General features: G+C 44.4%; 1 protein-coding gene across 4 annotated transcripts in view; it reads right to left on the bottom strand.

Moving 5' to 3' along the window:
- LOC119660427 (lachesin) overlaps positions 1-23,479 on the bottom strand; it is a 54,908-nt gene that overhangs the window by 1,531 nt on the left and 29,898 nt on the right. For all 4 annotated transcript variants that reach the window (XM_038068977.1, XM_038068978.1, XM_038068976.1 and 1 more), the window contains 6 exons: positions 23,175-23,296; positions 11,233-11,440; positions 10,635-10,808; positions 10,442-10,570; positions 3,707-3,908; positions 3,496-3,644 (listed from right to left, as the gene is read on the bottom strand). In XM_038068977.1, the coding sequence (XP_037924905.1) occupies positions 3,496-3,644; positions 3,707-3,908; positions 10,442-10,570; positions 10,635-10,808; positions 11,233-11,440; positions 23,175-23,296 (984 nt within the window). The remainder of the gene's footprint in view (positions 1-3,495; positions 3,645-3,706; positions 3,909-10,441; positions 10,571-10,634; positions 10,809-11,232; positions 11,441-23,174; positions 23,297-23,479) is intronic.

Genomic DNA, 23,479 nt, shown 5'->3' with positions numbered 1-23,479 from the left:
ATTTGCCTCGGATTGGACGGACGACCAAGCAAACGTCTAACGAACTATTCTTTCGGATCCTGGAATGTACGCACTCTGAACAAACCAGGGGCCGCCCAGGACCTCCTTCAATAGATCAAAATTTTTTGTAGGCCATTGGATTGGTAGTGAAATAAGCGATATGAATTCGCACAGAATTTTCAAAAATGGCAAACCATCGGGTCACAAGGGGTTTGGAGTTGCATTTACAGTGAGCAAACAGCTCAAGCCGCATGTCATCTACTTCAAACCTATCAACGAAAGGTTTTGTGCATTTCGCAGCATGACTCGATTTTTCAACCTCTGATCAGTCAAGGAAAGTGATGTAAAAGACGAGTTTTATGCACGCCTGGAGACACTGTTTGGCTTACTCGCAACAAACGATGTCAAAATACTGGTGGGGGATTTTAATGCGAAAGTCAGAAATGAAACCTGGCATCGGGGAACCGCTGGAGGATACAGCCCCTATGAGGGATGCAATCATAACTGTCAACGATTAATTGAATTCACCAGCAGCAGAAATCTTGTCGTAAGCTCTACATTTTCTCCGCACCGGCGCATTCACAAACAGACCTGGAAATCACCAGACGCATATACCATGAAACAAATTAATCACGTCCCCATTGGCAAACCATGGGCGTCCAGTGTATTGGATGTGCGATTCTATCGACGAGCAAACTGCGATTCAAATCATCACTTGGTGAAGGCAACACAACGGTGCAGAATATCCTCAGTGCACCAATAGGGAATCAGCCCTACGAAAATCTTCGCGGCTGATAAGCTCCTGCGCATTGGTACGGTACAGTCATTGACAGCCCCTCTGAAGAAAAAACTGTCACTTATATTCGCAACACAGATGTACACGAGTTCTGGGGAGAACTTAAAGGCACCATCAAGGAAGTCGCAAAGAAGGTCGAGGAATACAAATCTCGGCAAACGAGAATTGTCTGGTTTGACTATGAATGCAGAATATCCCTAGACGCAAAGACCGAAACCTATAGACAATATATCCAGCGTGAAACCAGAGCCAAAAAAAATGTATGACAAGCTACAGCGAATTTCGAATGAAATTATTAGACGTAAGAAACGGAAATATTTTGACGAGCCGTTGCTGAAGCTAATAGAAACACCAGCCTAAGCATATAGGCTAATGAATAAAATTAAGAAAGGTTCTCAACCCAGAATTAACCTCTGCAAGGACAAAGATGGAAACAGCATCAGCGATGTCGACAGCATCAATAAACGTTGAGCGTCCTATTTTGAAGAGCTTCAGAATTCGATACCTGGTGCCCCCTTAAAAGTAGCCGGTATTGGTGGCCCTGGCCCCACTACACATCCTCCGAGCCGAACTGTTAAAATCCGGTGGAACGGATCTAGTAAATGCAATACACGAACTACCGCTGCGAATCTGGGAGAACGAGGAGATCCCAGACGACTGGCACAGGAGCACCATCTGTTCCATCCACAAAAAGGGAGATAATTTGCGTTCAGAAAACTACAGAAAGAATACACTAATCTGTTCGTCCTACGAAAATTTTGAAGAATAGAATAAGATCATACGCCGAACGACTCCTTGGTGAGCACCAAGGTGACTTCAGGCCGAGTAGTAAATTTTTGTCGAATCCAAAAACGCATACAACAGCATAGATCGTGAAGTACTGTACAACATAATGCTGTAATTTGGTATACCAACTAAAGTAGTAGGACTGACGAAGATGACTATGACTAACTCCATCTCACAGGTCAGGATCGAAAACAGGTTGACTGATCGTTTTGAAACATGTACTGGTTTAAAGGACACTCTTCAACCTAGCAGTCGAATACTCTATCCGAACAATGGTTACCAAGACAAGTGGGACGCTACTCATTTAAGTCGAGATAATTGTTAGCATATGCAGGTGACATCAACATCATGTGTCGAAAATTGACTGACGCAGAGGAACTTCTGTATACTCTTGTTACGAAAAAAGTTGAACTACGTATCAATGAGGACAAAATAAAAATAATCAAGAAGTAGGACGCCAGCTCATTCGTTCGTAAGGAATCTCAGAATCGAATTCGTAGATAGCTTATATATCCGGATAGCAGCCTGACAAAGGACGCCAATGAGACTGATAAGGTCAACCGACGATACAGCTAGCGAAGAAGGCTTCCTTCTCGATCCCTCAAATAATGAAACCAAAGCATGTGCACAGAAACACAAAGTTCCGCGTATCTAAAACCATCATATGACCAGTGCTATACTATGGGTGCGAAACCTAGACTCTAACCTAAGCCTCCGAAAATTTGCTAAACACATTCGAAAGGAAAGTCCTTCAGAGAATTTTCGGAGCAGTTCGCAACCGTGATGGATGGCGCATCCGGTACAACTATGAGAAGTGTTCGAAATTAGCTAAACAACAACGCTGTCAATGGGGAAAGCATGTCTAACGAATGAGCGACGACCTCATGCCTAAAAAGGTTATGGACGGACGACGTGTCAATGGAGCGAGACAACGAGGAAGACCAAAACTACTGTGGGAGAACACAATATATACGGACGCTTAGCAACTACTGGGCTTCCAAAATTGTAGGACGCGGTCACGTGGAGCATTGGAGGACAACGATCCAGCCAGCCAGGGCCCGACGCAAGGCTGTAGTGCCATGATGATGATGATGACATTCATATATACGATGGTGTCCTGAAAAGTCTGTATACATGTCTCTTACGTTCCACATGTCCAATTTATCATAAAGATCTTTGTAAAGGGCCAATCAAGCGACAGCGAGGACCTTCTTTGCTCCCCAGAGAGAAACATCTACGTAGGCCACTCTGTGGATTTTATTTTTATTATGCTACAGAGATCTATGTTAATAATGTAAACGCTTCAACGGAAAAAAAAATTTAATATTGAAGATAGAGAACGCATTGTCACATGGAAAAACTTGGAAGCGTCAATTAAAGCTCTTTCTTTGAAAAGATCCTTGCCACACTAGCTTTGCTTATGAATTTCATCCAATAATTTCGGAAAGCTTAAATATGAGTTAAAAGGAAGGACATTGGAAGTCGTATGAGTTGAAAGTAAGCACATTAAAATAATCCTTAGCGTGAAAGATTGGCACATCAATATCCTCTCCAAAACTGAATGTTCATGATTCCAAGCTTATGTTCTGTGTTTGGAGGTATTCGGGAACGCTAAATTGGAAAGTGCGCTCCGACCTCCTCCAAATTATCGCTAAGACCTGGCTGGGCAAATATTTCTTCATATCCAAAAAAATCGTTTGATCACCTCAAAACGGTCGTTTATCTAACGTGGAATAGTAACGTTGTCCAAAAGATGGGAAGAAGTACTGGTTAGTGATGGTTACTAATTTTGGTGACCTATTATTTTCGGACTCTTTTCAAATAAAGCATAAATTTTTATAAAAAATAACAAGGACTTCTTCAAAATCGTAAAAGACATATTGCAAAAAGCATGTTCAAGAAAAAATACCAACCATATAAACGAAGAGTACCCTCAGCTCTTCCCAAAGAATTCGTACTAACACAATGATATGTTCCAACATCTGATGAAGAAAACGATCGCACCACCAGTCGCATTACACCTCGATAACCATTCCGTTCCTCGATAATGCCATATTTAGGACTATAAATTAGATTCTTGTAAGTGAATTCAAATTAACAGTAAAGGAGGTGAAGTTGACTTACCCATCTAATAACATCTCGGGTCGGGGTTGACCTGATTCTGATGAACCGCTACTTACGCTGGCAAATCCATTTGGGGGAATTCTACCACCTTTCAGCCAGTAGGACACAGGTGCTGGTGAGGCTTCCACCTGGCATTCTAATTGCACATCTGATCCAAGGGGGGCACCCAATAATTGACTGGGTGCTCGAACCATTGGTGCAACTGAAATGAAGGCGTTAAAATCTATTTTAAAAGCGAAGCAATGGTAATACGAAGATTTAAAATAATGACTAACCTACAGACTACGCCTATAAAGATCTATCCCGACCAAGAAGCCTATATACAAAAGATTCAAGTTCCGGCACATTCTTTGAAATTTTATGGAGACGGAAAAGTATTGCACACGTTCGGCCGCGACGGGAGTTGCGGAAATCAAATTCCGCGCATAAGAGCTGGTGTTAGTTCCATGTAAGTGATGCAGTTCATGGCAGCATCTGTCATTACAATAGATATTGTGCAGCTGCTTATGGTTTCGCACATCTCAACGATAACCAAAGGCAGAGCTTCCTTAAGGATTCATTTCAGAATAATGGTAATGGAAAGAATCAGTGAGCGAATGATACTTCAAAATGCCTTTATGAAAAGCTTGGTGGAAACAAACACGCGTGACATTCTCGGCCATAAATCCATGTTTGCGGTCCTAGGAAGTGAGGAGGAAAAAATTACATGTGCTCAATATCAATCTTTCGGATGCATCCATTTTTTGTTGGGATATGATAAACAAACACAAACAAGAATCAATCCGGTCCATTTAGTGTGGACCCTGCTTATTAAATGTACTGTGGTCCAAACCCAATTCAGTCGCCAATTATAATAGAACAGTAAGGCGCGTGTTTTTGCCATTGAGCCCTACATGTCGAGCAGATGTTCTATGATCGCAACCCAACGCGTCTTTCGGAACCGCCCCAGCCCCGAACAAGGAATCAATTGTTACGTGGGTCACTGCGTTAAGACAAAACTGCAAGTATTACAAGACGAAGAATTGGACTAACCCGGCTCATTAGATCACCTGAGAATGTTGGAATGGTGAGAGCTTCAATATTGCGTTTACCACGGCGTTCTGCGGGAAGCATGCGTCTGCCGTTAGACTTTCCGATCGTTCTGTGAAATGAATTCTTCATAATGATCTCCACTTCCATCTTTACAAGATGGTGATTGTGCAGGGACTTTCTGAACGTGACTACAATTCTCCAAGTTGTTCCTGAGGCCACTATTATTGTTTTAGTGATGAAGCCCATTTTCATTTGTGTGGATCCGTCAACAAACAAAACATGCACTACTGGGTTGACGCGACTTTTGGAATTATTGGTCTCTGGTCCTTTGAGGAAAATGAAGTCGCAGTAACAGTGGTCAAGGGCATTCGACTGGCCATACTGCCAAAAAGGTTTCCCGAGCAAATACTCACTCGGGAGGAACAGGAAATTATCGAGGAACTTGTCGTCAAGCAGATGATAAAGGGTTGGACGTCGAAACTGGTGTTCACCGGGATACGCTTTCGACCAGGCCTTATACTGGTGGACTACGCGACGGAAGGCACCGCAGAATGGGTTAAAACCATAATCCCTAGATTGCCAGGCTGGGAAGGGGTAGAACTGTCAACATGTGCTTGAGATGATATACCAGGAGCCCACATGGTGACAGTTTTTCTGCCAAAGGCCACGGCAATAGAAACAGAAGACCTTATGAGACTCCTAATTGCTCAGAATGAAGATCTCCATACTCGACTATGGAGAGTCTTCAGAAGCAAGGTGGAGGGAAAAGGTAAACTCCTCACGATCGGGGTAGATGACCGATCCCTAGAGGCAATTAAACGTCGGAGTTGTCATATCAACTACCGATTTGGCAACATACCCGTGCATGTGCACAAGGAAAAGCCAAGGAAAGAGACCTCGGAGGAGGCATCGGGTGGAAAGCTTACCGAGGTCCCTGAAGAAGTCGCGGAAGCCATAGAGGTGGAAAGAGCTGGATCAACCAGGGAAATAGACCTGCTGCCCAGTGACGAACAGAAGCTGGACGACCTAGACCTAGGACTCCTAGGGCTCGGGGTGGACAGCGACGCGCAGGAAAGCGCCATGTCGGAGGAGGAGGGTGACACTCCGACAGTGGAGAAGAGCTCCAAACAATAACGGAGCCAATGGCCAGCACTAGGATAGCCCAGATAAACCTCCACCATGCGAGAGCTGCATCTGCAGTGATTACAAGGGCAAATTCCAAGGAGAACATTGGAATAGTGCTGGCTCAGGAGCCCTGGATGTACTGGGGGCAGATTCACGGTCTGCAAGGAGGAGACACGCAGGTAATTTGGGACTCCTCTTGTGAAAAACCAAGAGCTTGCATAATTCTCAAACGTAATTTAAAATACATATGCCTTTCAGAGTTCTTAACCGGGGAACTTGTGGCTATCCAGGTCTCATTGGAAGCCGGGAGGAGCACTCGAGAGGCAGTTGTAGCATCGGGATACTTCCCAGGAGACGAGAGCCGGACTCCACCGGAACAAGTCGCAAAGCTGACGGAGTATTGCGAGGAGAGGGCGTTACCACTTCTTCTCGGCTGCGATGCCAACGCCCACCACGAAGTGTGGGGAAGCAGTGACACTAATCGTAGAGATGAGTACCTTCCCGAATTTATTCTTAGTAATAAGTTAGAAATATACAACGTAGGGAACACTCCAACATTTGTGACCAGCACCAGACCAGAGGTACAGATATAACTCTAGGAAATACCCTAATGAACGGGATGGTCAGGAATTGGAGGGTGTCGGATGAACCCTCAATGTCTGATCACAGGATAATCAGATTCGACATTGAGGGTAACTCCGAAATAAAAAAAATAATAAGGAATCCCAAGAGAACGAATTGGGAATCCTACACAACGCACCTGAGCAACAACATTGCCCACCTTCAAGGGGGCGGTGTCATCAGGAGCGAATTGGAATTAGAAACGGTGGTGGAAAACCTCAACACAATCAACACATTGACGCATATGAGGCCAGCTGTCCGGCCAAGACAGTCAAGTCATCAAGCGATGTACCATGGTGGAACAGGAACTTAGCAAGAATGACAACGGAGGTACGAAAACTCTTTAACCGGGCAAAACAAACCGGGGACTGGCGGAGGTATAAAAATGCACTGACTGCGTATAGCAACGCGATCAGGGAAGCGAAACGGAACAGCTTTAGGGAATTCTGTGAAGGGATTGAACAGATCACAGAAGCTGTACAAGGCTGTAGCCAAAGACGGGGGAATATCCTCTGTCTGCTTGAAAAAGGAAGATGGGACATTCACCGAGAATGAGGAGGACAGGGTACACCTGCTTCTCAAAACTCATTTCCTGGGGTCCTACCCCCCGGCGGCAGGCGACAATAATCTGCCTGACACCCCAACAACGAATAAAAGGGGAAGGAAAGAGAGCTGGAAACTAGCAAAAGAGGTATGCTCAGAAGCTAGGCTAAGATGGGCAGTAGGAACTTTTCAACCAATGAAATCTCCCGGAGTAGATGGCATTTTCCCAGCACTTATCCAGAGAGGCCTAGGAATTATCTTAGAGTCTCTTCTGAGGGTGGTAAGGGGGAGCATAGCACTGGGTTACATACCAAGGGCATGGAGACGGGCAAAAGTGGTCTTTATTCCGAAAGCGGGTAAAAAGGATCCTTTTCACCCTAAATCTTTCAGACCAACCTGCCTAACATCGTTCGTACTCAAAACGGTGGAGAAGGTAATAGACAACTATATTAGAACTAACGTTCTAAAGCGTAATCCCCTACATCACTATCAACACGCTTACCGGGCAGGAAGGTCAACTGAAACTGCTCTGTATCAGCTGACAGAGGTACTACGGGACGCCATAGAAACAAAAGAAATTGCACTGTGCGCGTTTTTGGATATCGAAGGAGCATTCGACAACACATCGCAAACAGAAATACAGGATGCTCTGAGCCGCAAAGGAGTGGGAAACACCCTGGCACTCTGGATGGGCAAAATGCTAGGAAGCAGACAAATAGAGGGTGGAGTACTATCGCCGCTGATGTGGAGTATGGTAATGGATGAACTCCTGGACGTGTTAACTAGTACTGGAGTACAAGTCCAGGGCTACGCGGACGACATTGTTCTAATCTGTAGGGGCAAATATGAAGATACCCTATGTGATAGAATCCAAACTGGATTAAGGGTTACTAGTGCCTGGTGCAGGAAGGTGGGACTGCGGATCAACCCAACCGAAACCACCATAGTACCATTCACTAGGAGGCGTAAGCTGGATCACCTGAAAGCCATAACATTACACGATATGGAGGTGAAACGAGAAACATAGGTCAAATATTTGGGAATCACGCTAGACCAAAAATTACTCTGGAAGACACATGTCGGAAACACTTGTCGAAAAGCCACGAAGGCTCTGATGACTTGCAGATCCATAGCAGGAAAAATTGGGTTGCAGTCCGAAGATTCTACTTTGGATATATACTGCAATCGTAAGGCCAATGATTGCCTATGGAGCGGTAATCTGGGCAGAAAGAACCCAACTCAGCACACAAGCCAGGGAATTACATAAGCTCCAAAGGCTGGCTTGCGTCTGTATCAGTGGGGCAATGAGGACATGCACAATGGCATCCCTGGAGGTCCTTCTGGGATTAACCCCTCTCCATCTGCACATACAGATGCAGGCAAGGAGATCAATATTCAGGATGGCCGGTAGTATGAGTGAGGCGGGGAGCTGCCGAAATCGAAGGAAGATTGATATCCTTTCTAGGCGGTATCCCGAATTACTGATACCGAGGGACAACATGACAACGAGGTTTCACTTCGATAAGAAGTTTGAAACACGTTGGAGTAACAAGGCAAACTGGGAGAGCGTGGCTGCGACATACGGCTTAAACCAGCAACTAATTACTTGGTACACTGACGGATCCCTCACAGCAGATGGAGCGGGTGCCGGTGTCATTGGTCCAAGGAAAATGTACCTTGAGCCAATGGGCAGGTACACTAGCATATTCCAGACAGAAATTTACGCCATAGACAAATGTGCCTCCTTTAATCTGCAAAGGAACTACAGGGGGCAGAACATAGCTATTCCCCCCGATAGCCAAGCAGCGATCAAGGCACTTAGGTCCAACCAAGTGAACTCTAAACTGGTATGGGAATGCCTTGAGAGACTGAATACACTCGGCTCGTCCAACAAGGTCTGGATACTTTGGGTTGCCATGCTGGATTGGAAGGCAATGAGGCAGCGGATGAACTAGCCAAGAAGGGAACAGGGATGCCTTTACAGGGCCAGAACCCTTCTGTGGAATCGGAAACGGTTTCATGGCTATGAATTTAAGAAACGAAGAGAAACGGTTGAGGGAACTATAATGGGCGGGCCTACCAGGGATGGATCAGTCCAGGGTGCTTATTGGGGGATACGAACTTATGCGTACAAAGGAATTCTCACTGGTCATTGTCGGCTGAACTATCACCTAGGGAAGCTAGGGATATCTACGGACACTGCCTGCAGGTTCTGTGAGGAGGAGGACGAAACCGCTATGCACGTCCTGAGGCAGTGTCCGGCACTTGTGCAAAGTAGGTCGATACATCAGGGAGAACACTTAATACCAGATGCAAAGCTGAAACTTCTGGAAGTGGGGAACATACTAAAGTTCCTAACGGTTACAGGCCTGCTTGAGATATTATGATCAACAGGTACACTATAACCAGTAAAAGGGGCACAATAGTTCTTCAAGGACGCGGCGCGACTTTCCCTTAACAGAATAATAATAACAGTGAATTCGGACCGATATGTAAACATGTTACAGGATTTTTCTCCACGACTAGAGGACTTTGACTTAGAGGATATTTGGTTCCGACAAAACGATGCAACGGCACACACTTCAAGAGCATCGATGGCTGTTTTGACGGAATACTTAGAAGAGCGCAGAATGGAAAATGGTGACTTCATGCAACACGATCCCAGATTGAATCTGAATAAAACTGAATTTCTGACGACCGATGCCTATGAAACAGGCACAGTCACTGGTAATGGCAATGACCTGCCCAGAACTGAGCGATTTAAATGTCTCAGATCAATGCTATCAGCCAATTGAAAACTGTGTTATGGAATTGCTTCACGGATTAGCGCAACCTGAAGTGGCGTTCCACAACTGGTGTTCTTTGTAATCGACGTAACAACGAAGTCTCAAATCTAAAATTCACCGCAGTATAATCCGATCTGTCGTCCTCAGGTTCTGGGTATTGACCGACTAAAAAGACAATGAACGGCGTCTTGTTGCGAGAGGCGTTTTCGATGGTATGGTCATGTAATTCATGCTAATGAGAATTCACTTGCCATGATTGGTCTGAACATCAAAGTCGACGGTAAACGACCAAAAGGGCGCCTGACACAACGTGGCTTGATACGTTAGATGAGGCTCAGATCAGGGTCTTAATAAAACAAAATAACAAAACCGATCACGACGAGCCGACCCCGCTTATGGACAGGACAAGGGCTGAAGAAAAAGAAGAAGAATTCTCTATATTAGAACATTGAGCAGTTTGTATTCAAGCACCGGAATAAAGTAATATGATAGATAGATGGTATAGTCGGGATGCACACTACCTTCTTTTTGCATTCTACATCAATAAATATGCTGCAGGTCATCTTGAAAACTTATGCAAAATAAACTAATATCATTCAATAATTATGTATAGTTTCGCTAATCTTACAGTGCACACTGAGTGAGACCCGTTTACTAACAGCCGGTGGGACGTCATTCGAAGCTATACACAAATAGGCTCCCATCTGCTTTCTCTCCAATCGTGTGAGGTGTAAAGATGTCCCATTATAGGACTCGACTGTGAAAAAAAAAACAAATTATTAGTAGAATGATATACAAAAGGCACAAAGTGTCCAACCCACCTTTAGTCAATTCCCGATTTCCTGGTTTACGGATGTAAATCATATCTCCATCTTCCCGTCGCCATGTGACCCTTGGCGTAGGATTACCAGTAGCACGACAGGTAAGTGTTGCATCTTCACTTTCTTGCACAGCTAGATCTGCAGATGATTCTTCGTTTATAATGTCCGGAGGAACTACAAAAAAAACGCAATTATATATCATGAAGACCATGAAAATCCATCTAAAATTATCCGGAATAAATCAAAGTCGCAAATCCAGGAACGAAACGTAGGCTTAGATTTGAACCGGTAAGGATTTGCTATTGAGAGAGGTTTGTCAGTTCTTCATCAAAATAAAGCGTTCAACACCAAAGAGGAGTTGGCCGTGAATACATTCTTTACCTTACGCCATCCAAAGGGACTAAGCTGCCCTTTAATGAACATAAACCCATGCAAGGATTTCTCTTAACGTAAACAAATGTTTGCATCTAAAGACCGGATTAGACCCTGGCAGAAGCGATCCATGTCAAGGCGAGTTTAGCAATAAATGATACTCGTACGATGATGATTCATATGAGGGTCAGTTTATGGCTTTTTGAGATCCCGACTTTTCACCTACCTTGAACGTCAATGCATCCAACTTGCTTCTTCATAGGGCTTGTATTTATTTGGCACATGTAACAGCCCCTGTCCGACTCCCTTAATTGTCGTATCCTTAATTTCCATGTGTGCATGTCCTCGAGAACGACACTTATGCGAGCATTATGAGTTACCACGCGTCCTTGCAGCGCTAACACAGTTTGATCGGATGCTCGCAACCACCCCACCTGTGGAATTTAGTATCTATGAATAAAATGCCATATGAAAAATATTGTAAGGATCATTACGATGAAAACATATTAAGGCAACATCAAAGCCCGAAGTTGGCATTCACTTAGAACAAATCCTTCTAATAAGTACGAATTCTCTCTACATAAATGGTAATGCAGTTCTGTGACGTACGTAAATTTGTAATTATAACATGTAATCTTTTGTAAGTTAGCGACTAAGCTTCCTTTCAATAAATAATTACACTTAATCCGCATATACGAGCAACTAAAGCGGAAAGAAGCAACATTATAAGCAGATGAAAAACTATTTGAAATAGCAAAAGACGTCGTACGCTCCGTACCCACTCATATTTCTAGAAAGAGTCATTTTACACTAAAAGCTTTTTGCAGAATCTTAACAATAGACCTCCTCCATGAACCCAGCTTATTTACATTAAATATCTGATTTAGTTTTCCGTTTGAATGAATGATTTGAGGCAAAAATTGTTAAGTGAAAATGATGAATGGTTGCCATAAACCCATAAACGGGACAGCGTTACCCACACCTAAGCCCCATCCTTATCTATCCCTGGCAATGTGCTGCTGATCCCCCAAGACTTTCCGAGAGGCTTGCATTTTTCTCCCACTGATTTGCGCCGTGCATTTCTAGCGCCACCTACTCATCGACCATCTTAGTATAGTAAGTTCCACTGCATTGCATAACCCACGCTTATGTTTAAGTAAAAAGAAAAGGTTCCCACAAATCCTGTTGTTGTATTTGGTATGTATATTGTGCAATGTGACTACCAATAGTGTTGGTACATTATTTCAGTAAAAAAAAGGTAGGAACCCAATCAAATTCTATCTTCTATTTTGAGTCAGTTCGCTCCGAGCTCTCGAAGCGAACGGTTATTAAGAGCAGAGCTGAACAAGAATCCAGAAGAAAGTATACGTTCTGGACAGTTGTGCCATTCACGTCCGAAAAAGGGTAACTTTTATAAGAACATTAAATTAAAAAAAAATATTGTTGCATTCCAGAGCTGCTGCGCACAACAGCAAATACGGGCTTGGGGACAGGATGTCCGCCAAGAGGTGTAAGATGATACACCCCGAGGAGATGTCATCGGAAGAAGAAGGCAGCTCCCCAGCTGCAAGCAATGAAAGTGACCCTCCTCGAAAAAATCGAGGGGATAGAACAAGAAAAGGCTGCGATGGTCCAGCAGTTGGACTGCCAGCAAAAAATTATAAAGCGGCTAGAGGATCGCTTGGCATCCCTCGAAGGGAGGATGCCAATCGCAACGTCGGAACAGTAGCAACGACAACATCATCGTGAATAACGGCAACATCAACATCAACATGAACAACAACAACACGAGCAACAATTGAAGGAGCAGAAGGATCAACAACATCATCAAAATGGAGAGATGTGCGATGTGAGTTCAACTTCGTCCAGCGGAGGAAAAAAAGAAACAAAGAAAAGGTGAGTGTAAATAGAGTTAATGCCCCTCCGGCAAACCCTCAGGCACCCTCCCCCCAGGCTACCCGCCCAAAAAAGGCAAAAATTCCGCCCATCACGGGGTATAAAATTAATGTTCCTCAATTTTTGAGGATATTAAAAGAGAAAGGGTTAAAAGGAACCCTAAAAAAGACAAGGGCCGAAAGGACCCTCATTTTTACTCAAAGTCTTGAGGATCATGCAGCGATCTTCAACCTTATTAAGGAAAAGGGACTGCATGCCACGACCAGTACCCCTCCGGCTTTAAGGACTCAGTCTTCGGTCATCCGTGGTCTTCATAGAGAGACTGACCCGGCTGACATAATGCGCGAACTCAACGAAGAGTACCCGCACCTAAAGTTGAAAAGCGTTTCAAATCTAGTCACGCGAGCCGACAAACTGGCCCACAGCCTGAACCCGGCGCTTCCGTTGAAGTCGCAATCGGGGCTGTTCATGGCTACTTTCGAGCCAGAACAAGATCTAAACGAAGCATTTAAGGTGAAATATATCCTTCACCAGAAAATTTCGCTTAAGAAAGTCAAGCCGATTCAAGAAGTGCAGTGCTACAACTGCCAAAACTTCGGGCATATCGCCATCAATTGCTCCATCGTACACCGATGCGTGAGGTGCACGAAAACCCATGTGCGAGGGGAATGCTCAAATCTCAACTTGCTGCAATTGCGGCCAGTCCGGACACCCCGTCAACTACCGCGGAAGCCCGGTATACAAGGACATGGTTGCCAGAAAGGAAGCTGGCAGGACAAAAAAAAATGCCGAGACCATGAAAGCCAAACAGGCGGTGACTCAGATGTCACGAAGCTTGGCCAAACCGGGCGTTTCTTACGCTCAAGCAGCTAGGAATACTCTCCCTAGAGCTGCAGCACCCGAAACTCCTCTTATCCAAACAACTAGGAACACTATTCCTAGAACTACAGCCCCTCAAGTCCCTGAAGGCAACAAGTTGGCCTTCTAAAACTTGGTCGAAACTCTCGCTTCGGCCCAAACAAATGAACAGCGACAATTAGCCGCTATCCAACTTTTGATGAGTTTATGGAGTTAAAAGTCGTCACATTTAACTCCGCGTCCTTGGTCTCACGTGCCCAACGTACCACCGCCAAAAGTTGGTCGATTCCCTGATAGCAGACTTCTTCTGTGTTTCAGAGACACATTTAAAAAGCAGGCACAACGTTAATTTTACCGGATATAACATTATCCGGGACGACACCAACAGCGGTTCCACCCTTTTAGTCAGAAAAGACTATGCATTTGAGCAAGTCTCCATCAAAAACCTGCAGACCTGTTCCGCGGCAGCGGCCTTAGTTAAAACTAACGACAATAGACGCATCTTAATAGCTGCAGTCTGCATAAAATGTAACTCTCCCTCTGAACAACTGGGCCAAGACTTACAAATCTTGAGCGATCTCCAGTCTAAATCTAAATACCTAATTTTTGGTGGGAATGATCCAAAAACCTTTTTGAGCTTATCACAGCCCGCAGCCATCACTAAAAGCCTTAACGGCAAAAAATCAACTGGACCAGATGACATAGCAAATATTGTCATCAAAACCCTCCCTAGGGCATCAATGAATTTCCTTCTTGCAGTCTTCAACAACTGCATCAATAAGGGTTACTTTCCCACTACTTGGAAAGTAGCAAAGATAATCGCCATTAAAAAAAAAGGCGGCTCCCACGAACCACAAAACTTCAGACCAGTCTCTCTCCTCTCCAACTTGGGCAAGCTCTTCGAAAAAGTATGGACAGTGGGATTAGTCCAACATTGCGATCGGAAAAATATTATTCCGAACCATCAATTCGGGTTCCGGACAAAGCACGGGACCCAACACGCTCTAAGCTACCTTCACGACTCAGTGAGTAGCAGACTTAACGTCAATAACAAGCCCACAGTAGTGTGTGCATTAGACCTCGAAAAGGCATTTGATTCCGTGTGGGTCAACGGACTTATCTTCAAAATAATCAGCCTTGATTTCCCTATATCGGTGATCAGACTTATAATAAGTTTCTTCGAAGATAGGCATTTTTACGTCAGCGTGAGAAATGATTATTCCGATCTCCTACCGGTCACTTCGGGAGTACCGCAGGGATCCATTTCAGGACCTACACTCTACAACATCTTCACGGCCGACGTTCCAATCCCGGAGAGCAGCACAGAACTATTACAGTTCGCTGACGACACGCTTATCTTCTCGTCGAGCCTCCGACCCGGTAAGGCAGCTAATGCTATAGAAAAATATTTAACAGATCTCTGCAAGTACTACCAGACCTGGGGGATAAAAATCAACGAGCCCAAAACACAGGTTATTACTCTTCGGAGAAAATACAGATACTTGGGATCTAGATCTATCCACAGAAAAGCTAAACGCTTAAAGCTACGCATCGGGAATACCGCAGTAAACAGTTCACAACAAATGAAATACGTGGGAATGCTATTTCATGAAAACCTACGATTAGACCCCCACCTTAATCTTGCTCTCAGCAGAGCACGCGGTGCACTAAGTAAAATCTACTCTCTCTCGTAAAAGAGTAGGACTTTGCACTAAATCTAAACTGACCCTATACAAAGCCCTCATAACACCGATTCTTTGCTACGGAGCCCCTACATGGATCTCTTGCTCGACCAAAGCTATGAAGAAGTGCGAGTCCTTCGAGCGCAAAATTTTGAGACACTGCGTCGGCTTGTCGTACAATTGGAAAACCAAGAAGTGCGGCCGCAACGCCGAAGTGTACAGGCGAGCAAAAGTTAAACCTCTTCGAGAGTTCGCTCTCAACCTGTTAGAAAGATTCTTCGAAAGAACGGAGAATCACCCCAATCCACTCATGAGGCAACTTTATCTGGAGGGTAACTCCACCCCATTGGCCACATTCTTAAGGCCTTACCAAATTGTGAGCTCTGCATTAAAACCCGCCATTGTCTCTCTTTCAAATATATGTCCAGTTTTTTAATCATGAATTGTCAAAATCTATGTGTAAAGTAAATACATCGTAAAAAGTAATGTCAGAGAAGGTCGGGCAGGCCAAACATTGTAATAGCCACCTGTTTTTTTTAATATTTAATTATGACGCATAAGCTACATTTAGGCTAGTAATAAGAAACAAACCCTATGTATTTAATGTAAGTCACTGGTTTTAAAATAAATGATTTTAAAAAAAATATATCTTCTATTTTAATGTTTTTTACTCAATTACAACTGTAACACGATGTATCGAATTGGAAAGATATTGAACCACGTTGGGGGTAATTTCCTTCGTAACTTCCTGGAGCAGTTTGCTGAAATCTTATTTATCATAAGTCTTAAGCTCTGTATTGACTTACCTACAAAACCCTGATTTAACATGTGCCAGTGGTCACTGGACTGAACTCCCATCCAGCGCATCAAGCCACCTTTGTTTCGGTCTGCCTTTTGGTCGTTTACCATCGACTTCGATGTTCAGACCAATCTTGGCAAGTGAATTCTAGTCAGCGCGAATTGCGTGACCATATCGTCGAAGATGCCCCTCTGATCAAAACGTGTCAAGCCGCTAGTCCAACTCAACATCTTCGTCTCCATTACCGCAAGACGCCGGTCATTCTCTTTTATAGTCGACCAACGCTAAGAACCACAGAGAGCGACAGGGCGGATGACACCGCTGCAAATTTTAGATTTCAAATGTTCGTTGATACGTCGATCACAAACAATACTAGTTGTGGAACGCCACATCATCCAGGTTCTCCTTTAGCTAATAGCATTGACCCGAGAAATTTAAATCGCTCAGTTCTGGGCAGGTCACTGCCATTGACAGTGATTGTGTCTACTTCGGGGAAAACAGTCATCAAAATTCAGTTTTTTCAGATCTAATCTGAGACCGTGTTGCATGAGGCGAAAATTCCATTTTTGGACAAGTTGCTCGAGATCATTTTTGCTAACAGATGCTAGGAAAACATCGTCTGCATAAAATAGTGTATAGGGCGCTAGACGTTGGATGTCCCGTGTGACAGGGCTCATAACAAGAGCAAAGAGAAGTGGTGAAAGGGCGCTTCCTTGATAAACACCAACAGAGACACGAAACGGTTTTGATACACCCGCCATACTTCGAACTTTACTTTTCGGATCGTGGTAGAGCAACCCAGCGCACGAGTTCTCTTGGCACTAAGTGTTGTCGTAGAGCATACCAGATGAGTTCGCCAGGGACACTGTCAAACGCTTTCTTTAGATCCAAAAATGAAATGTAAAGAAGGTGATGCTTCTCACCGACCAACCGCGCAGCGTGTATTGCGTCAGTAGTTCCGCAGTTTTTGACAAATCCGGCTTGATTTACGATTGTTTCAACGATTTCGCGAATACGGTTGTCAAGAATGCGTTCGAAAATCTTCATGGTATGGGAAAGTAACCGGATCGGACGGTAATTTGAACATTCTGCTGGGCTACCTTTCTTTTTCCATATTGGAACAGTGGTACTTTCTTGCCAGTCAGATGGTGTTATTCCTTCCTGAATAACCCGATTAAATAAAGAGCCACAGTGTTGAGTCCCAGCTCTTCTGATATCACAATGTAAACCAAAAGTGTCGTTTTCTTAGCTCGATTTTGAGAAAATTACTGTACGCATCCAAGAAGCTGGCACAGATGGTATGAAGGCTAAGGCCGGAGCGAGAAGAGGCGTAAAGCGATTTTGATCTGTGCCCATTCCGCGGAACAGCGAGTGATTTTGAAAACGGATTTGCTTTCATTTTGGAGGGTTAAGAGTTTGGTAGTGCAAGAGGCGTGGTTCATTGCTAACCGTACGCAATGTGACGCATCGAAATCCAGCCTCAGAAGGAACCACGAACTATCAAAGTAATTTTGAAAGGAAAATTCGGTCGAGTTTTGATAATAATAATAATAATAATCGTTGGCGCAACAATCCATATTGGATCAAAGCCTTGAAGTGTGTTAGAGCACTTCATTCAAGACCGTAACGGTACACCACAGTACACTGTGGGAGGCAATGTGGTCAGCATTGCGCTCGCCCGAGATTATTACCCTGATTTGACTCAGGTACTCATTCACAGCTGAGTCGACTGGTGTCCGACATCCAATCATGATAACAAATTCCTCTGCCCCCAGCGAGATTTGAACCGCGACCTTCCGCTACGATAGCCCAGCGCTCTAACCACTTGAGCCATCCGGACACGACGAGTTTTGATATCTCGAATAAAATGAAGTAGTAGATTATGTAATTATGCAATTCGTATTTTAATGGTCTAAATATTTTTATCCGCAAACAGAAACAGGACAACAATAAATATACGCGACTCCGAGCTCTCTCTCTCTCTTCCTCCTTCAGCCTGCAAAACCTTACTAGGGACATCCTCTAAATAATGGCCTGAGGATGTCAAGGATGAGAGGAAACCTCAGGGGCCGCGCCTCAATAAATATTTGAGGCAGAAGAAACTATGATCAGGATTGTGATTCGTCGTGGATCCTTCCTCTCGATCGCGGCACTCAGGTCCGGAGACTTATGGCTACACGCGCGCGGTCGAACCGTTTTTAAGATTTTGTTTGCAAAACAAAACCTTATTAAAATCGGTTCAATGTCTGTCCGTCTGTCCATCTTTTTTTTTTTTTGAGGAGGTGGACATCTTCAAAAGACACTGGCCTGGACACGCCAGCGTGTGGAATTCTCACCCACTAAAACCACCCCCGACTCGCCCCAAGCCCCGTGGAACCACCGTACGGTATTACATCACGGGGCGGAGTCAGCTCCCCTTCGTCCCCTTTCGTCTCTACGCGGCATACATAACCGCACTTTTCTGGTCTCCTCTGCCTTTCGCAGTTTGCTCTGGATAGATACGACGATGGATTTGATCGCATCCCAGTCTTCCCAACATGTTAGCATTTTTCGCACCAGATTCTCTGGTACGAGCACCTCTGCTAGAGTCTGCTCTAGATTTTTCCTTTCTCCACAAACCTTGAACAGTGGAAGAATACATGCTCTGGGTCCTCTGGGACTCAGAGGCAGTTTAGACCATCGGGTGAGGTATCTAGTTTAAACCTGAACAGGTACTGACGATATTCTCCATGCCCCTTGAGCAACTGAGTAAGATTATAATTAATCTCACCGTGCCGTCTCTCCAACCAATTCTTAATGGCAGGGATGAGCCTGTGTGTCCACCGACCCTTTCCCAAGCGTTCCCAACGCTCTTGTCATCTATTTAGCGATCTCTCCCTTTCGGCCTTCTTCGATAAAGGAGAGATACACTTCGCATTATATATATTCGTCATCTCATCTGCCAAGATGTCAATGGGCATCATTCCAGAAATGACAAATGTGCATCATCTGAGACAGTCCTGAATGCCGAGCACACCCTGTTTGTTAGCGTTAAATGTAACTTGCAATGCCTTTCCCCAAACTGGAGCTAAATAGAGCAGGATCGAACTCACTACCCTAGCTATAAGCAACCTGGAAGCATGCCGTGGCCCTCCCACGTTCGGCATCATTCTTACCAGGGCTATACTCGCAGTGGATGCTTTGTCATAGACATACTGCACGTGTGGCTTATAGCTAAGCTTGCCATTTATCATCACTCTCAAGTATTTGATCGCAAGTTTAGAAGTAATGATATGATTCCCAATTTCAATGCGGGCAAAATTTCTTTTACGGCGCTTGGTGATGAGGACCGCTTCCGTTTTTTCCTCCGCAAGTGTCAGACCAGAACTCTCTAGCCAACCCTTAACAGCACTGATCGCTTCGCATGAGTATAACTCAGCATCTTCGAGATGCTTTGCGACAACAACCAGCGCTATATCATCGGCGTAGCCAAGTATTGCCGTGTCGTTCAGAGGTCGCTGGAAGCTATCTATGCCCTCCTCTTGCTGAGGGAATAACCCGTGGATAATTTTTAACAAGAGTGAAGGGCACGTGATCTGCAAAGATGATCGGACTCTGAATTGCCCCATCACGATTCTATAGACGCTCCCCCACGGGTTTACGTCGGCTTCTAAACAGAGCTCCTTAAAGCATTCCCTCTTACTCCGTTGAATGGCGAGCTTAAGGGTGTTGCGGGCTTTCTTATAGGCGCGCTCTGTCTGTCCGTGGTCGATTCTGCCTACCGCTCTTTGAGCCGCTCTTCTGGCTCGGTGACAGACTCATCGAAGGCTGGCCAGTTCAACATTCCACCAGTAGTTTGGTCTTGTACTGGGAAATGAGCACCTCCTCGGCATGGACGTGTCACATGCTTTGGCGATGCATTGGGCCACATGGGCAGCTCTTTCCGTAGAGGCACCTGCTTTATTAGGTTGGTCTAACCACACCTCCATGAAGGTCTACTCATCCAGAGCTTTAGCGGACCAGCCTGACATCTTTCTCGGTTTCGGGTATGATGGTCTTATGCCCGGTGATTTCACCCATAGCCCAAAGAAGATTGCTTGGTGATCGCTGTGGGCGTAGTGCTTGCTGACGCACCAAGATATACCACGTGCCAGTGCAGGGCTGACGAAAGTTAGGTCTACGATTGAGGCAGACCCTTCTTTCTGAAAGGTGTTTACATATCCTTCGTTGGCCAGAAGGACATCCAACTGTGCGAAAGCGTCTAATAGACTGCGACCCCTTGCATTTGTCTCTGTGCTACCCCACTCACGGGCCCAAGCATTTAAGTCACCAGCAATCATCCTTGGACTGCGACCCCTTGCGTCGATAACAAGACATATCGCCGCTCCACCAGACGAATCTATAACCCACACGTCACCGTGACGGTTTCTATTGGGTGCGCTAATGATGGCAATTTCCACCTCGGATTCGTAGATGATCTTAGTCAATTTTGAGCGACCCTACAATGATTGAGGTTCAATGTCTGTCTGTCGATCTGTTTTTTTTTTCCGGCGTTGGAAGGTGGAGAGGTTCAAAACGTACTGCTGGCTCCTGCCACGCAGTTATGTGAGACTTATAATGACTAAAACCACCTCCTTCTCATTCCACTCTTCCCACGAAACTACTATCAAGTATTGCGTCGCGGGGCTGGATCAGCTTTTAATTACGGCTCATTATGGTTCTCTCTCTTTTTTGTTTTCGTCGTAGTTCTTCCTGCCTAAGCTGTTGATGAATAGCTTGCAGTTCCCTTACAACCTGGTTCCAGGCATCCGTTGACTCCAGCATAAACTCCACAATGTTTTCGGGTGTTAAACGCCTGTCTGCGACCGCTTCCATTCTTGTTCGGTGCGCGGTGAACCTGGGGCAATCAAATATGACATGCTCCGCATTTTCAGCCACGTTACCACATCTTGGGCAGCATGGTGATTCGTCGTGACCAAATCGATGTAAATAAGCACGATAACCTCCATGTCCACTTAAGAATTGTGTTAACTTGTAGCTTAATTTCCCATGGTTTTGTTCAAACCATCTCCGAATATCCGGAATGATGCGGTATGTCCAACGACCAGTTTGGGACTCGTCCCATCGCTTTTGCCACCGTTCGATAGATTCCCACCGTGCCAGCTGCAGACTCTCCGGCTGCATACGTTTTGTCGTAGAGTCGCCGACTTTCCTTCGCCAAGATGTCTATGGGGAGCATCCCTGCTAGTACATATGCTGCTTCTCCCGATGTTGTCCGATATGCACTGCATACCCGGAGTGCACTTAGCCGATACGCCATTCCCCATTTTCGGCAGTTCACTTTGTTATTCAGAGCAGTTGCCCAAACTGGAGCTGCGTAGAGTAGCACGGAGCTGACTACCCTGGAGAGCAGAAGACGTCGACTTTGCTTTGGCCCACCAATGTTCGGTAGTATCCTCGAGATCGTTGTAGCGATGGAAGACGCTTTAGTTGCTGCGTACTCAATGTGTCTTTTGGAGTTGAGTCTTCTGTCAATAATTACTCCCAAGTATTTGAGCGATCGTTGGGAGTAAATTGTTTTTTCGCCAACTTTGATTTTCACAGTTGTGTTCTTTCTTCTCTTGCTAATGAGAACTACTTCTGTTTTATGTTCGGCAAGTGAAAGGCCAGAATTTCTCAACCAGGAATTGATCTCCCACATCGCTTCATTTGCATAGATCTCGATCTCGTCTTGGTGCTTTGCAACCACTGTTATTCCGATATTATCGGCGAAGCCAATAGTTGTCACGTTGTCCGGTAGGCGTAGCGTCAACACTCTATCGTACATAACTAACCGCAGCAAGGGACCCAGGACAAAACCCTGTGGCACTCCCCAAGTTGTCGGGAATATTTTAAGCCCATCGTCCGAGTCGCAGTAAAGTCATCTCCCAAGGAGAAACGCGACCACAATGCGTACAATGTACTTCGGGGCCTATATCTTGTCGAGTGCATCGATGATTTTTTTCCACACGCATCAGTATAGACACGTTAATTTTGTAATAATGACACGTGACGGATCAAAGCGCTCAAAAGACAAACAATGCATTCGAAGCTGATTTCAAAATTGCTATTCACCAACTTTCAATGTGAGCTGAAAGTTTATCCTCGTAGTTGCGGAAATTCAAGCCAGGATTTCGTTTGTCTCACCCAAATACCTCATATTCATGAAAACTCCCAAATTAATATAGGAATGTGGTCAACAAAACACAAATAGAAATTACTCTGTTAGATTTACTACGAAAAATAGGAAAATTTACTAATGTACCTTTTCGAACATCAAAAGTTGCTATGGTAGTAAACAAGAGGAGATTTCTGGTTTCTGTCCCCACAGAACAAACGATAACTTATCAGTTTGAAAGGTAAATATTTGTGTGTATTTGCTAAAACTAAGGACTTTTTAAACGAGTAGTCCCAACGCAAACTCACGGCTACAAAAACGCTTGAAGAGCGTAAAAGGTGATCAGACCCACCCCTACACTACAGTAAATGTTCTCAAGTTCACCCTCGGTTCAACCACTACCACAATCCGATTATTTTGTCAAGGACAACATCGAAGATTCCAATTTTACAACTTACGTCCTTTCGAGTCTGATGCGGTAACATGGCATGTATATATATGTATGGATGGATCTTTACGATTTTTTGGTAGATTTGTGGTATCTAGATGTGTATGTATAAGACAAGACATATCATTTTAATCACTCGACTGCCGGATAAATTTCTTTAATTCATACATCTGCATTTCAAAATGAAAAGGCGTCCATGGTTTGATGATTTATCGAACTATTCATGCGAGTATTTTATATACTGTACTGCATATATTATACATAATGTATATTATATAATAAAATCCATCCGTTATGATCCGTACAAATAGCTTATCTATGTATATGACACTGAATTCATGGCATTTACCTTATATTTTCCTAAATTCCGCACCGAGCAAGCCAGGATTGCTTCCCGGCCAGATGGATATGTTACATTGTTTATCGTCCCTATAAACTCTGGTTCCGGCTCCGTAGTTTGCAGATTTGTATCTGTGGACAGGAAATTCATTTAATTTTGAATCTGTCCAACTGCATTGTGTGATGTATTATCTGCATAGATTCGAGCATTGTCAATTGGTTGTATTATATTTTGCTATATTTATATATATTAGCTAACAAGGGATGAAGCATGAAAAGCCTTATCGAAGTAAGTTTGAGATATTAGGCAACCAT

Source organism: Hermetia illucens, chromosome 6 (assembly GCF_905115235.1).
Source record: "Hermetia illucens chromosome 6, iHerIll2.2.curated.20191125, whole genome shotgun sequence".
Lineage (NCBI taxonomy): Eukaryota > Metazoa > Arthropoda > Insecta > Diptera > Stratiomyidae > Hermetia > Hermetia illucens.
Note: the sequence above shows the minus strand (reverse complement) of the source record. Positions and strands in the feature narration are given on the sequence as shown.